A 17,714-nucleotide genomic window follows, 5' to 3' on the forward strand; every position below is an offset into this window, starting at 1 on the left:
GTAAAGAAACAAAAGATTAAACTAGGTAAAAATACTTTATTTTCACTTAAATCACTTAGATAAAATTAACTTAGAACGAGCGCTTCTTGTTCGTGATTCTATTCGAGAGGAAGAGCCCGAAGATCATGGCCACCAGCTGAAATAAACACATGCATGCTAATTAACTAAAACAAATTACATTTGCAACGACACTTCAAACTACTCTAAAAGATAGATCAACTAAAAACCGACTCTAAAAGATAAAATAAAATATTAAGCTATTTAAGTATATGCGTTACCAACTGATATGTTTGAAGTCGATGCAAGCCAAATAATAACAATAGATACTATTTATAGCCAGTGCCTCTGTGAGCTGTAGACCTTGTAAACTCCAATGGCTCCACCATTTTGAAATTATTCCAAAAACTGAATCGACAGAGAAAATCTATATAACCATGGAACCGGCTCCCCAAATTTGAAGAGAGTAGTTCGTTCGCTACTGCCTCCCATCCGAGGTAAGTGCCTACCTCAACAACGATGACAGTGATCAGCACGATGCCGACGATATCGCCGAACGTGTTGAACCAGTTGGCGACGATGTTGGCGCAGCCGCCGAACGCGTCGGCGGCGGCGCAGGTGCTCACGCCGCCGACGTCGGCGGGGTCGGCGCAGCAGGTCAGCGGGAGCGCCGGGTACACGCCGTCGTACGAGCCGTGGCCGCTCACGCCACAGCACTGGAACTGCGGGACAGTGCAACTCGTCAATTTACCGACCGCGTAGCTCAAACGAAGTGACTTCGTTTCAGCTTGGCCAAAAATGCTTTGTTCATCGGAATATATTTAATAATTAATAATTTGAAAGATATTAATTTCCCTTGTCTTCGGGTGGGAATACGGCACTTACATTGGTTTGTAGGAGAGCGAAACGGAGCAAAAAAAAAATTATGAATTTTATTTAGGATATATTCAACTTATAATTTAAGCACATAAATATTTTGAATACTCGTATAGTGGTAATCATGAAATAAAAGCATTTTAATTATTGCCATAATATCCGTTTTTGATAAGTAAATGTTAAACGTGTAATGTATGACATGGCATATATCTATGGACATGACATAAAGTTTTGAATATGTCATAATTTTTGTGATAATCACATTATTCATCATCATACTTTTCTGTAAAATATCCTATAGTAACATGGCACAACAATTTAGATTTTTTTTAAACCGATTAGTCTCAATTACAGCATATTTTTTGTTATTTTAGGAATCATTGAAAACGATTTTACTCAAAAATGGATATAGCACAAACGTATTCTTAGTCGACGTTATTTGCAACAAATAATTGGAGCAAAGTAGGACCATTTTATTTTATGTTAATAATGTGATGAAACAACTCAGATATTTATCATAGAACTTCACGTAACGTAATCATTAAGGTGGAGTAGATTTTAGAGTAGAAAACGGATTTAGAAAATTTGTAGTGATTTTTTGGATCACAATATGGCAGTACAATGGCAGTCGGTCTTAAATTTAATTAGCAATTTTAAGGCCTTTCTCGAGGGCGTATATATATACAAATCCTAAGTTTTTGACTTTCGCTTGATAGAAAAAAATCACGAACATAGGTAGGTCTAAAATGCACTTAACAAATTTAGCTAGGTTTAACAAACATAAGTATATATAAACATGAAAATTGCTTCTAAAAATCGCCAATATCACGTTTGAGGGAACGTATCGATTACTTTTTATTTTTTCAACGTACGAAATATTGAAATAACAAAAAACCTAATATCCGCGGTCCTGGGAACGCACTTCCGTCTCGCTCATGCTTACGGCCAGTGAGAGTGAGAGAATAACACGAACTTACTGCACCTTAAAAATTATATTCAATATAGACGTATAGATTTAACGACCTGTCTAGCATAGGGTAGTGACACTTGGGCACGGATATTGGTTCCTGAGTCATGGGTGTTTTCTATGTATTAAATATTTACAATTATTTATATTTTATATGTATATATATATCTCGTTATCTAGGTACGCACAACACAAGCCTTATTGAGCTTACTATGGGACTTAGTCAATTTGTGCAATAATGTCCTGTAAAAAAAATGGTCACAGCAGCCTTAACATTGAATTGTTGAACGCGTCGCGTATTTAGCCCTAAGAGACGTTGTATGTAGATGTCGCTATGTTTACAATAGCCCACTTCATTCAGGTAGAACTTCACAAGGTGGTAACTCTTCATAAGGAAGAATGGGTACATAACTGAGTATTGATGGTACATATAAGTCAGGTAGAACCAGTTGGGACGTGGAAGTGCTACCTGAGGTTAAAAAATGCGATGATCTAGCTCAGAACGGACAGTTCGTGTTTAACTGTAGACTTGTACCTTGTACAATTGACTTTTAAAAAGTATTGTTGAAAATTGAAGTGAATAAAATAAGTGATGTTGCACCAAAGTGTATTATTGTTATTACCTGGGCTTTGCCTATTGGAAGGTTTCATAACCAAGGAAAATTAGGTACTCACAGCAGCCTCAACAACGTGGAAAGCATCCCTCAAGTTGGGGTTGTTGAAGGCGTCGCGGATCCAGCCCTCCACGACGTCGTAGATGTCGCTCAGGTTCTGGAAGATCACCACAGCCAGGTAGATCTTTACGGCTGCCAGGATCATCATGCACACCGAGTACTGGGGAAGAAATAAACATTTTAAAGTAAATACTATATATTTTGTTGATGACCTAACGGATCCGGATCCAGATTCTGATAGTTTGTTAACGAAAACATGTGGAGGCGTGTGTATGATATTGTTTTTTTACACATAATATTCATCTTCACTGCGTATAAATATATGTAGGCTAAAATGGCTGACAGTGGATTGGTAGTGCATGAAACAGTGTAACTTTAAGTCATTAACTGTAATTAATAAATTTCGTATACAGATACAGCATTGGTTCTTGGAAATTTAATTTAGTAGGCATAATAGTATAGGCACTTATTACCTACCTTATATCTACTTTTATCTTTGTACTTACATTTCACGATAAGGACGAGATCCGATCAAAAAATAATTGATTAAACTAAGTGGCTAGAAGTGTTCTGACTATGCAATATGTTAAGCATTTCTAGTGAATCAACAAAAATTCCAAACTCCTGGAAACCACCGCAACATTACCTGGTACGCAGTTTCGGTAGTGGTTTTTACTTATATTACAATGTTTGTTCATATGACTGTTCGAGACTGTTTTTTTTTTTTTTTTTTTTTTATTCATTATTGGGAAACAAACAGCGAAAAATAATACATATGTTTAAACAAATATAGAATACACACAAGCCATAACAGTTTCCACTTATAGAATAATAACATTCTTTGCTGCTCAAACCAGACTTATACAATTTGGTTTCACTTCTATGAAATTGTAAAGTAGGTTTAGGTAAGATTATTAAACTTTAACAACAGAAAAGAAAGACATAATACCTTGCTTATACTAAATTTACATGCAGCTCATTATCTTAGAGAATACAAATCATTAGATTTAATATTTACTACTTTTTTTTTTATTACTGTTATTTATTTATTTATGTTCTTAATTGCAGAAACAAACTTAGGTAAGGTAGAATTAAATATATCAATATCAGAGTACTTATCATTATAGCTTTTGCATGCTCTTACGAGAAATCTGTTCTTCGCGTACACAGTTCGGTTGGAAGGTATTGAGAATAAGTTAAAGGAACGCGTTCGACGGTCTGGACATCGAAAGAATATGTCCGAAAGCAGATTAGGTGAGTCAATCGATCCGTTAAGGATTTTAAATAAAACCACTTGGTCCCTAACATCGCGACGAACTTGAAGGGGTTCTAGACGGTTGTGGTCAAAAGTTTTGAATTTGTATTTCATAAACTTGATAAATTTATTTTGGATCCTTTCAATTGAGTTAATGTGAATAGCAAAATGAGGAGACCATACCGTAGAAGCATATTCCAAGTGGGATCTAACGAAGGCGTTGTATAAAAGAATGAAAGTGTTTGGATTTTTAAAATCCTTACTTTGTCGAAATATAAATCCGAGCATTTTGTATGCTTTCTGAACAATTTTATTTACATGGGTAGTTAATTGCAACTCATTGTCGATGTATACGCCGAGATCTTTAACCTCATCTACTCTATGAAGATGTACGTTATTAATAGAATAATTATGAATTATAGGATTACGTTTTCTTGAGAATGAGATGGAATAACATTTAGCAATATTCAGCGACAGTTTGTTATGTTGGCAGTAAGTACTTAGTCTATCAAGGTCCTGTTGCAGATTGATACAGTCATTGTTTGATGAGATAGCGCTAAATATCTTCATATCGTCGGCATACAAAAGAACTCTGGAGTGATGGAAACACTTGATTACGTCATTAATAAACACATTGAATAACAATGGGCCTAGATGGGATCCTTGAGGGACGCCTGAGGGGATAGGAATAAAGCTGGAAATATGACCTTTGACCGCTACCGCCTGGGTTCTATTGCGTAGATATGACGTGAGCCATCTCAAGAGATTACCATGGACTCCCAATGATTGTAGTTTGTTTATGAGGATAGAATGGGAAATTTTGTCAAATGCTTTGGAAAAGTCTGTATATATAGCATCTACCTGAAAACCTTTATTCATTGCAACAAGAGAATAATCTAGTAACTCTAAAAGATTCGATTCTGTGGACCTCCTGTTAACAAATCCATGTTGTTGTGGAATTAGCAGTGGCCTTATTACACTATAAAGGATATCATAAATAATTTTTTCGAATAGTTTTGGAATAACAGATAGTTTTGAGATTCCGCGGTAATTTTTAATGTTATCTTTTTTCCCATTCTTGAAAATCGGAATAACAATTGAGCGTTTCCAAGATGCCGGCATCGTTCCAGTGCTCAAGGAAAGATTAAATAAATAGCTAATCGGTGAGGCTAGTGTTGCACGGCATCTTTGAAGGAATACTGGGTGGATTTCATCCGGTCCACTTCCCTTAGACACTACTAATGATTTTAAATAATTTTCTACCACTGTCGGAGTAATTTTGATATGGCTTATATTATTACTAATAGGCAAATATGTATTTATATTGTCCGTATATAATGGGTTTATTTCAGTTACACCGGCATCTTCAACGAACACCGATTGAAAGAAAGTATTAAATAAGTTTGATATTTGTTGACCATTATGACCTACGTGGTTGTCCAAATAAAGTGTAAATCTCGACAGCAGATCATCTCCACCCCGCAGCACCCGAAGAAGGCTACGAGGAACCCGATGGCTCCCACCATGATCACGGCGATGAGGATACAGTTGATGGTCACGGGCACTATGTACACCAGGTCAGTGAACTGCACCAGCACATTACTGCCGACCACACGGTTGTAGACTCACCATGATGAGCAAACATCTCGACTCCCTGATGGCGCCGCAGCATCCAAAGACGGAGATGAGGAACACGATGGCCCCCACCACGATCACGGCGATGGGGATGGAGTTGATGGCCACGGGCACTATGTCCACCAGGTCGGAGAACTGCACCAGCACTGCGATGCCCACGCCGAGAAGTCCAAGCCCGGCTAGCTGATGACATAATATTTAAGATAAAGTAGCTTTAAAGTATAGTGTCCCCGGCTAGCTGATAATATAATGTTTTAGATAAAGTAGCTTTAAAGTATAGTGTCCCCGGCTAGCTGATAATATAATGTTTTAGATAAAGTAGCTTTAAAGTATAGTGTCCCCGGCTAGCTGATAATATAATGTTTTAGATAAAGTAGCTTTAAAGTATAGTGTCCCCGGCTAGCTGATAATATAATGTTTTAGATAAAGTAGCTTTAAAGTATGGTGAAATAGGGGTTGGAAATATTAATTTAATTTCAAAGTACCAAAAATTTATATTATTATTTTTTTATGTTACCTATTTGATGATAATATAATACTTATTCTTCAATTCTAAGGAGCTCGATTTGTTTTTGGGCCTCTATAGAAAAGATCAGAAAAAGTCAGTTCTGATTTTGTATTACTTTGCCCAAACTCGACATATCAGGTTGGTAGAAGTAGAGATCACAGTAATATCAGGAGAACTGATTCATTCCACCAGTTCATTCAATCTTTCACGGCCCATTTCGAAGAATGAGATACAATAACGATAAGTTCTGGTTTAGAATGTTTAGATAAGTTCTCATTTAGATATCATTTGTATGTCGTATAATTGACAGAAGCAGCTCGATTCGGGCAACCAATGTCACTTTGACGTTAGAAATATCGTAGATAGATCTTATTGGGATCACAGCGGAATTGAAATAAAAGTCAACTTTGACACGTCGCTTAGTTATCGATCTTTCAAATATCTTTCCAAGATCTTATACGTGTCTTAATCATTCTTCAAATGGGGCCGTCAGTGCAAGCCGAATAGTTCACCTGATATCAACTACTTACATTCAAAACTCAAAACATAACTAAATAAAAAACCTGGTAAGAACATGTCGGGCCCTGCCAGTGTAGGGTTCCGTAGTTGCACGATCCGTCACAACAGGCGAACTTAAAAGTTTTTGTCTATAGTTATGGAACCAAAATAATACATGGAAAAACAAGGTCAAATAATACATTTTTGACACCCGATTATTTTATGATAATCAAAAATAAATCAGTTTGATTTTCATAAAATTCGCTTGACTGGTTACAGCCTGACAGAGAATTTGCTCAAACATATTAAATAAAACGATAAAATACAAACCAAAGTTGGTTCAAAGCGTCCGACACGTCATTTTCTATGGCGGCTGATCGGTGATCTTGTGGACCTCTTGGTGTTTTCCAATAAAACGAAGCCCGGGAAGCTCCGACCCGGTCTAGCGTGAGCCATCCTTAAGGCGTAATTATTTCCTCTTATGTTGTCCAACAACATATTTCTTATCGTAAGTATATATGAAGTATTTTTTCTAAATATCTACCGGGAAAACTATTTCGCCAGTTCGGCCAGCTAACAGGCCAATTCGAACGTACACTGACATCAAACCGATATTAGAATGATAATAATATTGGAATCATATTGACGTGGAATTATCTCGCTCGCACTAATACTGGTGCGGACAAGTCTGCGCGACATGAACGCGCGAATGACAGCTAACTGATATGATTCCAATGTCATTCTAATATCGGTTTAATGTCGGTGCACGTTCGAATTGGCCTGTGTGTAACGTACCACGTATTTAGTAGAAGCGATTCGAAGAGCAGCGTGTGACGAGGTATAGGTAATGATTTTGGCGAAAGGTTTATCTAAGTAAACTAACTTTGTCCTACTTCAAACAGTGCCAAGGATACCACAGATAGTATTTTGTTACTTCCTAGCACGACTCGGAACCGGGTTTTAAAATACCGGTACCTAAGTACCGGTTTATTTCGGTTTTCCTCCGAACTTTTATAAAAACGCGAACGTTTTAAGAACTTTATTGTAACCTGAAAAAACGGTTTATTGGACGAGCGACGCAACGGCCAGTCGGCCTGGTGGTATACCACGTAAACATAGACACCGAGATAGGAAGAGACCGGTTTTTATTGTTATAAACCGGTTAATTTGACAAGAACCGTTCTCATAAAAACCGGTTTAAAAATAACGGTTTTTCAAGCGTAACTGAGATTAAAAGGTTTTGCGCCAAGTACATGATAACGATTTGGAAATTTAACCTGTTTCCTAGTCTTAAGATTAACATACGTATGTGTTTCGCGCAAAGAGTACCTGGGTGCCTAGCCAATATGACAATCGTTTGCAGAGAAACGAAACGCTATCTGTCTCTATCGCACTAATATGGAAGAGTGATAGAGAGACAATAGTTTCGTTTTCTGCAAACGATTGTCATTTTGGCTAAACCTCCAAGCTACTTCAATTTAAAGTAATAATTAACTGCAATTTTCTCACTACGTACTTGTAAAGAAGAAACGCTTTCCAGATAGTTTTTCGTACATTGACCCGTCTGTTGCCTTCTCTATTGCATGCGCATTGACAACCGGCATCATTGGGCGAGATAGCAATATAATTATGTGCGTGCGATGGAGATAGCAATAGGCGGACCAATGTAAGAAAATCTATAGCGGTGAAACTATGGAAGGTAGAGGTAAGGAAATAAATCTCCATGTACCAAAACGTGTCATCAAAAAACCTTAAATAGGTGACGCTACAATACCTAGAATACTTGAAAAAAAAAACAAATCATAGACAGCGCACATCACTCCGTCAATAGCGCCTAGGTTTTTAGCTACTCTAGCGCTACCCTGGAGAAATTTGGAACTATTATTTATAGCTGACAGCTGGACACTTTTGCAACAGTTCTACCATAAGAGATTTCACTCGTCTTAAATCCACACTCCATAGGTTAACCCCTGGTTAGTGGGATGATGCAAGTGGCGCTAATAGCATATATATTAGCTTGTATTTTATCATGCAATAGGCCCGGATAGAGAATTTATCCGATTAATCATTAATTAAGAAGTTTTTTAAAAGTTATGCTTAAATATGACCCAGCAATTATTTTTTGATAATTTACGTCAACAAGCGTTCACAACGTTACTAAAAAAACTCGTATCTAAATCCGAAATGTAAAGTTACTTTACATTTCGGGTCAAATTATTTTATATGATTAATATTTTCAATGTATTTCTAAGCAAAATTTCTCAGTATACTTCTTAGGTCCAATCCTATGCTAAATTGCTAACCACCGTTTAAATATTCGCCCGTATTGAATTGACACACTGTATTAATAAATCGCTGCCGTGATCTCATAACGAATACACGCAGACTTTTTCAGAATCACAAAACCTTTTTACTTTAATTTAATTAATATAATTTACGTAAGCTAATAAAACATTGGCGTTGAAACTCTAGGTCCATGGGGTCCCAGCGCGCACAAGTTTTTTGGAGAAATCGCGAAACGTCTGGTTGACGTAACTGGTGACCGAAGAGCTGGCGGCTTCCTCGCACAACGTATCAGTATTGCGATACAACGAGGAAATGCCGCCAGCATCCTTGGTACAATGCCTCAAGGGCCTATTTTAGATATAAGCTAGTTATAGTAATCATCTGTATATATTATATTATAATATATGACGGCGCGCCGTTTGATATTGCGCCAGCACTTGTCCCTATCTTTGAATTACTTGCAAATGATTGTTATTTAGTTGTTTGTTTTGATTAATAATAGCACGTAAAATCATGGTAAACGATGTTAGTAGTTAAATGTTGGTATTAATGGTGGGTATTCTCTAAACTAACTTGTTGTGATTGGTTAAACGTCAAAATATCGTGGTTGATTGAGTGTCATATTGACAGTTGACAGCTAATTGTTTGTTTTGATTGCTTAAACGTCAAAATGTCAAGATTGTTGATTATTATAAAAATTAGGGTACCTTTGAAATTATGTTGACATTGATAGTTATGAAAAGTTGAAGGTAGCATTAAAATAGGAGCGGGTTTCCCCCCGAATAGGGTAGCAAGATGGCGCCGACCGGTCGGCAGCCGTCATTCTGTTGATAGCTGCGCACGGCGGTGCACGTGTTCTAACCTATTGGCTCCTAATCTAATTTTATCGTGTCAATGGTATTGTAGTTTAATCTAAAGTTTATTTAAATAAAATCAGTGATCCGTAAACGTGTAGAACGTACTTTTATTTCCGCGTTTTCTCCATCCTTATACGACAATGGCTGATAACGATGAAAGCGATGATGCCAACACTCGTGATGTGTCACTAAATGTTGACAAACGTTCCGCCGAGCCTCCTGATGCTTCTTCATCAGAAGTGGGATTACCCCGTGCATTTCCAGAGCAGCCTACAGGTCAGAATGAAAAATATTCACTAAATAATGAGTGCGATCGATGGAAATCTCTTTTTGACATGCAACAACGGAACTTGGCAGAGTTAATTCGTGCTATACAAGAACCACGTGTCACGGAATCAAAAGTTTCGTTGCCTGAATTTAATCCTGATATTCGGGATAGCGATGCTCGTGCGTGGTGCGAAACAGTGGACTTATGTTTGCAAGATAAACACCTTTCGGGTGGTAATCTCATTATGACCATAAGCAAAGCACTCAAAGGAAGCGCAGCAGCGTGGTTAGCACAGGCTAGTTTTCCTGGAATAACTTGGCCCCAGTTGAAAGACCTGTTTCTCGCCCGATTCGATTTTGTTGAAACTCCTGCCGCAAATTTATGGCGATTATTCAATGAGAGCCCAAAAGAAGGCGAATGCTTATCCGCTTACACCAGTCGCTTTATGAGCGCCTTGTTGGCAAGATGGAAGTCTTTGACCACCGAGCAAATCGCCATCGCTGTTACACTAGCCCATGCTGCGAAGATAGAGCCTCGATTACAAAGAGTGGCATTTACCACTGAAATAGAAAACCGCAACAAACTTCAGCAAGAGCTTATGGCCTATACTTTTAGAAAAAGAGGACCTCCTAATCAAGACAAGACAACTTCGTTTGTGGATGCAAAAAAGCCGCGTACTGATAGCTCACGACGATGTTACAACTGTGGCAGGCTAGGCCATATATCTAGTGAATGTCGAGGAAGCAGTAGTCGTGACCCCAACACTAGCATACGTTCCGAGAGTTCAAGTACATCTACACCACAATTTTCGAAAGGAGACAACGAAAACAAAAAGAAGATTACTCCAACCTGCTTCAAATGTGGCGAACAAGGTCACATCGCTTCACACTGCCCTAGTAAGGATACTAAGGCCAGCGATACACGGGTCGAGCGACGGGTGGACATCTGCACCATCAAAGCAGCCACTGATCATCTTATGGACCAAACCGGTGAGAAGTTTTCATTTTGTTTCGATTCTGGTGCCGAATGCTCTTTAATAAGAGAAAGTTTAGCAAGTAAACTCTCTGGCAAACGAATGTATTATGCAGTGACGTTGATAGGTTTAAATGGAAATATCAATTGCAACTTCCAAGTTTTGTCAACAGTAACTATTCAAGGTTATTCGGTGGAGTTGTTGTTTCATGTGGTGCCAGATGAAAATATTACTGATGACATTATGATAGGTAGAGATTTGCTTTTGTCAGGCTTTTCGGTTGAGATTTTTGAGCATAAGCTTGTGGTTAATAAAACAAAAGTAGTATCAGTCTGTAGTGTAGGGCAAAAAGTAAATAGTTTTGAAGGTATAAACAGTGATATGACTGGGCACGACAGACAAAAATTGATTTCGCTCCTTGAAAATAATTCTAGATACTTTGTGGAGGGCACGCCGACTGGTAGGGCTACTACGGGCCAACTGGAAATTAAATTGATAGACCCCAACCGTACGGTTCAACGTAGGCCTTACCGGTTAAGTCCAGATGAGAGAACTGTCGTACGTAATCAAATTAAAGAGCTTTTATCAGCCGGTGTAATACGGGAAAGCAGTTCTCCTTTCGCAAGTCCCATGTTGCTGGTTAAAAAGAAAGACGGAAGTGATAGGCTTTGCGTCGATTACCGGGAACTCAATAACAACACGGTGCCTGATAGATATCCTCTACCATTAATATCAGATCAAATTCAACGCTTAGTCGGAGCTAATTATTTTACCTCGTTAGATATGGCTAGTGGATATCATCAGATACCGGTCCAAGAAGAGTCTATCGAGCGTACAGCTTTTGTCACACCCGAAGGCCAATTTGAATACTTATCCATGCCTTTCGGGCTTCGCAATGCGCCTTCAATTTACCAACGAGCCATTAATAAAGCCCTAGGATCGTTGACCGAGTCCTTTGCTGTCGTCTATCTAGATGACGTAATCATTCCATCGCGTACTATTGAGGAAGGACTTGAGCGGTTACAGTTAGTAATGAAAGCTTTGACGGATGCAGGATTCTCCTTAAATATCAAGAAATGTGCTTTTCTGAAAGAGAGGGTAGAATTTTTGGGCTTTGAGGTGTCTGCAGGCGAAATAAGACCAAATCCACGTAAAATTAGAGCTTTAACTGAACTGGCACCTCCTCAAACTGTTACTCAACTACGTCAATTTATCGGTTTGGCTTCTTACTTTCGGCAGTTTGTCCCTGGATTTTCGCAAAAAGCAGCCCCGCTCTACGGTCTTACGTCAGGCAAAGGAAAAATTCACTGGACACCCGAGCTTGAAAAAATTCGTAGAGAAATCATAGATATTCTTACTTGCAAACCTGTACTTACCATATTCGACCCGGATCTTCCTACGGAATTGCACACGGACGCGAGCGCGGAAGGCTATGGTGCAATACTTATGCAAAAAGTTGATGGTAGATTACATGTCGTAGAATATTACAGTCGCCGAACCTCTATGGCTGAGTCAAATTACCACTCCTACGAACTAGAGACACTTGCAATCGTCAACGCTATCAAGCATTTTCGTCATTATTTACAGGGGAAGAAGTTTTTAGTAGTGACAGACTGCAACGCGGTCAAAGCATCTAAATCAAAAGTCGATCTCACACCACGAGTACATAGGTGGTGGTGTTTTCTACAGTCATTTGATTTTGACATCGAATACCGGCAGGGCAAACATATGAGTCACGCAGATTTCTTCTCACGTAATCCTTTGCCAACCCGTGAGCAGATAACTAGAGTCGAACAGAAACGAATTAATTTAACAGAAATTTCAGATACCTGGCTACAAGCCGAACAGCAAAAAGACGATGAAATAAAATCTATCATAGCTAAACTTGAAACAAATGAACTCGATAGCGACATTGCTAAAACGTATGAAATTAGGCGTGGGTTACTATATCGAAAAGTTGACAGGAACAATAAAAGTATTTGGTTGCCCATAGTTCCTCGGGCTTTTCAGTGGGCCATAATAAATCACGTACATGAAAACATCATGCATTTAGGGTGGGAAAAGACCCTAGAAAAAGTCTACTGCCACTTTTGGTTTCCAAACATGAACAAGTATGTTAGGAAATTTGTAGAAAATTGCATAACTTGCAGGGTGGCAAAGGGTAACTCCGGAAAGGTCCAAGCTGAATTACACCCCGTCCCCAAAGTTACTATTCCATGGCACACCATTCATATGGATGCAACGGGAAAGTTAAGCGGAAAGAAAGATACGAAAGAATACGTATTCGTATCTATAGATGCTTTTACGAAATTTGTGATTTTATACCATACACGAAATATAGACGCAACTAGTGCGATTAAAGCATTAAAATACAATGTTTCATTGTTTGGCGCACCTCAGCGCGTTATTGCTGATCAGGGTAGATGTTTCTCAGGAAAGGACTTTAGGGACTATTGCAACGCCCATAATGTTGATTTACATCTTGTTGCAACTGGTAGTAGCCGAGCTAATGGGCAGGTAGAGCGAGTTATGTCTACGCTCAAAAATATGTTAACAGCTGTAGAGACAAGTAGGAATAGGTCTTGGCAAGATGCGCTGCCTGATATTCAGCTGGCTATCAATTGTACGATGAGTAGGGTAACAAAAGCGAGTCCCTTAGAGCTTTTAATAGGAAAGGTTGCTAGACCTTTAGACCTAATGACATTAGAAATGGACGAGACTGCAATTGACTTAAATTCTATTAGAGAGCAATCGGCACGAGAAATAGAGGCTAGCGCTTCTTACGAAAAGAACAGGTTCGATAAAACTAAAGCCAAGGTTAAAAAGTTTAAAGTTGGTGATTACGTTCTTTTGGAAAACCACGAGCGTAATCAAACAAAGTTAGACTCAAAATTTAAAGGTCCATATTTGGTAGTAGAGCTGTTGGATGGTGACAGGTATCTGCTGAAGGCTCTTAACTCTAATAGAACATACAAATACGCACATGATCGCGTGCGGGCCATGCCTGAGTGCTATGTTCCTTTAGAGTTAAACGCTGGGTTAGAAATCCCTATTGACCAAGTTGAGACAGAATGTGCCGATGACGGCGATGGTGAGTAACTTTATTACGTACAATATCTTTGCTTACTATGATTTCACTAATGGTCTCTGTAATGACAATGACTCGCCTGTGTGGCATTGGTGCGCCTGTGTGGCATTGACGAGCCTGTGTGGCATTGACGAGCCTGTGTGGCATTGACGAGCCTGTGTGGCATTGACGAGCCTGTGTGGCAATGGTTCGCCTTTGTGGTACTGACTACTTAGCCTGTGTGGCATTAATGACCCTATACTGTGTGTATGCTTATAACTGTGTGTGTCATCCTGATCTCTATATGGTACTCATGATATATGGTACTCATGACCTTGTGTAATGACGGGCCTGTGTGGCACGAGTTTAACTTTATTTCTTGTGTGGCATATGATGGTCAGGGTGACCGAGTAGATCGTAGTGTAAACCACTATTTATTACTCGTTTGCAGATACTGAAGATGAGACAGCTGCAGCACACGAGGACGTGTGAATATGCAGGACGGCCGTGACGGCGCGCCGTTTGATATTGCGCCAGCACTTGTCCCTATCTTTGAATTACTTGCAAATGATTGTTATTTAGTTGTTTGTTTTGATTAATAATAGCACGTAAAATCATGGTAAACGATGTTAGTAGTTAAATGTTGGTATTAATGGTGGGTATTCTCTAAACTAACTTGTTGTGATTGGTTAAACGTCAAAATATCGTGGTTGATTGAGTGTCATATTGACAGTTGACAGCTAATTGTTTGTTTTGATTGCTTAAACGTCAAAATGTCAAGATTGTTGATTATTATAAAAATTAGGGTACCTTTGAAATTATGTTGACATTGATAGTTATGAAAAGTTGAAGGTAGCATTAAAATAGGAGCGGGTTTCCCCCCGAATAGGGTAGCAAGATGGCGCCGACCGGTCGGCAGCCGTCATTCTGTTGATAGCTGCGCACGGCGGTGCACGTGTTCTAACCTATTGGCTCCTAATCTAATTTTATCGTGTCAATGGTATTGTAGTTTAATCTAAAGTTTATTTAAATAAAATCAGTGATCCGTAAACGTGTAGAACGTACTTTTATTTCCGCGTTTTCTCCATCCTTATACGACAATGGCTGATAACGATGAAAGCGATGATGCCAACACTCGTGATGTGTCACTAAATGTTGACAAACGTTCCGCCGAGCCTCCTGATGCTTCTTCATATATATGTTATGTACATATATGTTATAGTAATCATCTTTATATTGCATGACTATATATCCATTATGTATATTGTTATTGTCAATAAATACCTATTCCTACATAAAAAAATAAATAAAATAAAACATTTACTTACGGCAAATACTGCATTTGCGAAAAACAGCACATATTTCACAACAAACGCCGCGAGGCACATTTTTGAAATAATTAAATAAAAATTTTACTAAAAATAATTTGCAAATCTGTACTCCGTGAACTACCAGGGATGACTAACAGTAACACTACCTGTGTGATATTTATCAGGAAAAACAAACACTGGGTTTTAGCTTATCTGATTGTATCTATAACAATGAAATTGTAAAGGCCGTGACGTGGAAGATACCAATATCAATATTTTGCCATAGAATTTTGCTCAATCATTTGCGTGAAATGTAGTTGAAGGGTACCCTGGGTTTTATTTACTTATTTTATTACTAACAGGGGAGAAAATAAAAACTTAAAGATACTAGATATAGTAGATATTACAAACTAAATTAAATGGAACTTTTCGAAAGAACTTTCTAAATTTTACGTGTCGCCGGCGACGTCGGGTGAAGTGCCGCGATCTTGCCGGACTTTGCTCGATATGTCGGGCGACATTATGCGCCTTACATATGATGTCACCCGACATGTCGAGCGAGTCCGGCGACGTCGCAGCACTTCACCCGACGTCGCTGGCGATCCATGTCGTAGAACAATTGTCTTTAGTCTATCCGTGGCTTATAGATTGCCAGCAAACGAGTAGACGAGCCGCCAGATGTGAAGTGGTAATCGTCGCTCATGGACATAAGCAACATCACAGGAGCCACTTAAGGGTTGCCGACTCCTGAGAACCCTAAATACCCGCTTCTTGAAGAACCCCACGACGTAGCGCAAAGGATACATCAGGAGGTAACTCATTACACATTCTGCACATTCGGGGAAGATACGAGCGAGATGCCCGCTTATTCCTGGGAATGAGGATAGCTCCTTTGGCGGGAGGTCTGGTGACATGATCCGAACATACCTATCGTCCGACTGATGAGTCGATAGCGATAAGTTATCACTTATCGGTGAGTGTGCGGAAATGACCACGATTCATACATACGTGAGGACTATAATTAACACCTCTTCAATGTTACCTTACCTACTACTCCTTAATCAAATCGATAAAAGGTAAAAACCCTTACCCCCTGGCTTCACTATAAGGTCAACCCCGAAAAATCCGCTCTTACATTTCGGCGAATCATTGTAAATTTTTTGTATGGAACAGCAGATTTATTTTCGCGATTTCGAGGTCGGATCATAGTATAAGTTGTTCAGTATGAACTACATAATGCACCCCTCAGAGTATGGTCAGACATAACACAATATTCTGTTTCCCTACACCTTATAAAACAAAGTCCCCCGCCACGTCTGTCTATCCTATCTGTATGTTCGCGATAAACTCGAAAAGTACTGAACGAATTTTCATGCGGTTTCCGCCTATCAATAGAGTAATTCTTGAGGAAGGTTTAGGTGTATAATTTGTAGGTAACTTATAAGCGCAGGCTGCTGCATCAGTCTCTTTTAGCCTTGCTTTCAGCCGTACTTGACACAGCGTTGCAGCAAGCAAAATTACAAAAAAGTTATATTTATTTATGTTATAAAGTAGGCACCAAATATTTACGTGTAATCAATAAATAACTTGTAATAAATGATTATGTTAATCTATATAGTTGTAGTAAGTAAGTAGGTAGTAATCTATATCTAGTTGTTGATAAGGTAAAATACGGATTAATTATATTATAATTCATTTTGATGAAAACCCCGAAGGCTTGGAATAACCCACTCTTGGCCGGCCCAGGTGTCGGGCCCGGCACGACTTGTTTCTCCGTTACGTCTAGATTACGGCACGGAATCGGAAGCGACTCGTTACGGACCCGGCTCGTCGTCGTGCGGATTGGTCGGTCGAACTATTTTACAGGTGGCGCCAGTATAGCTTGCCCTGTCAATCCCTAGAATTGTGTCAAATTCTTGTTTTGTTTTGGAATTTTATGGCCTGGATGCCAGTCCTTTAAGCCCAATCTAATAGAACAAAACTAGATAAAGGGGCAAACTATGATGGCGCCTTCTATGCAAACCTTTGACAGTTGCCCACCCCATTTACTGTTTCCAGATTGTTCCAGCTCGGGCCCGGGCACGACCTGAACAAAGTTCTGATACGGGAACGGGACGGTATGGGGTCGTAATAGATAAAAAACAAGCAAAACAGATATTAAGAGGAAATACCAGCTGATTTGAGAATTTTAGGAAAATACCTCCGTCGTGCTGACGGGCGCGGCTCCTAAAATTAGTGCGGTAAGGACAACTGCAGCTCAGACGAAAAATCCTGCGTAAAATCTCAGTAATCGAAGTTTCGTTCTCGTCGTTTTCCTCCTTCAAAACTTAACAAACCGTAACAAAATTTTGTATCCTAGGCGTTTGTTTACGGTGCAATTATTAGGCCGTTTTTAACGTTTTTTGAAGTAGTAAAATAAGAATATCAAAAAGCAAAACGGTATTACCCTAAGTATATTTAGGAAATTGTAATAGTCATAGTTTAACATTATTACTTAAGGCTGTTACTAACACTTATTTGGGTTATGCCTGAATTAAAAGATT

The 17,714-nt window shown here is 38.9% G+C and overlaps 2 protein-coding genes across 2 annotated transcripts in view; one reads left to right on the top strand and one right to left on the bottom strand.

Annotated features, from left to right (window-relative positions):
• Nucleotides 1–17,714, top strand: part of LOC133525501 (uncharacterized) — a 173,550-nt gene that overhangs the window by 105,098 nt on the left and 50,738 nt on the right. The gene's annotated exons all lie outside the window — the stretch shown is intronic.
• Nucleotides 17–15,351, bottom strand: LOC133525507 (tetraspanin-9-like). The gene is made up of 5 exons (XM_061861771.1): nt 15,190–15,351; nt 5,399–5,587; nt 2,516–2,674; nt 507–719; nt 17–136 (listed from the first exon to the last, which is right to left on the bottom strand). Exons 1-5 carry the CDS (start codon nt 15,247–15,249, stop codon nt 71–73), a joined length of 687 nt encoding a protein of 228 aa, XP_061717755.1. The 5' UTR covers nt 15,250–15,351; the 3' UTR covers nt 17–70.

The sequence above is a fragment of the Cydia pomonella genome, chromosome 15 (assembly GCF_033807575.1).
Source record: "Cydia pomonella isolate Wapato2018A chromosome 15, ilCydPomo1, whole genome shotgun sequence".
NCBI classification, from domain to species: domain Eukaryota; kingdom Metazoa; phylum Arthropoda; class Insecta; order Lepidoptera; family Tortricidae; genus Cydia; species Cydia pomonella.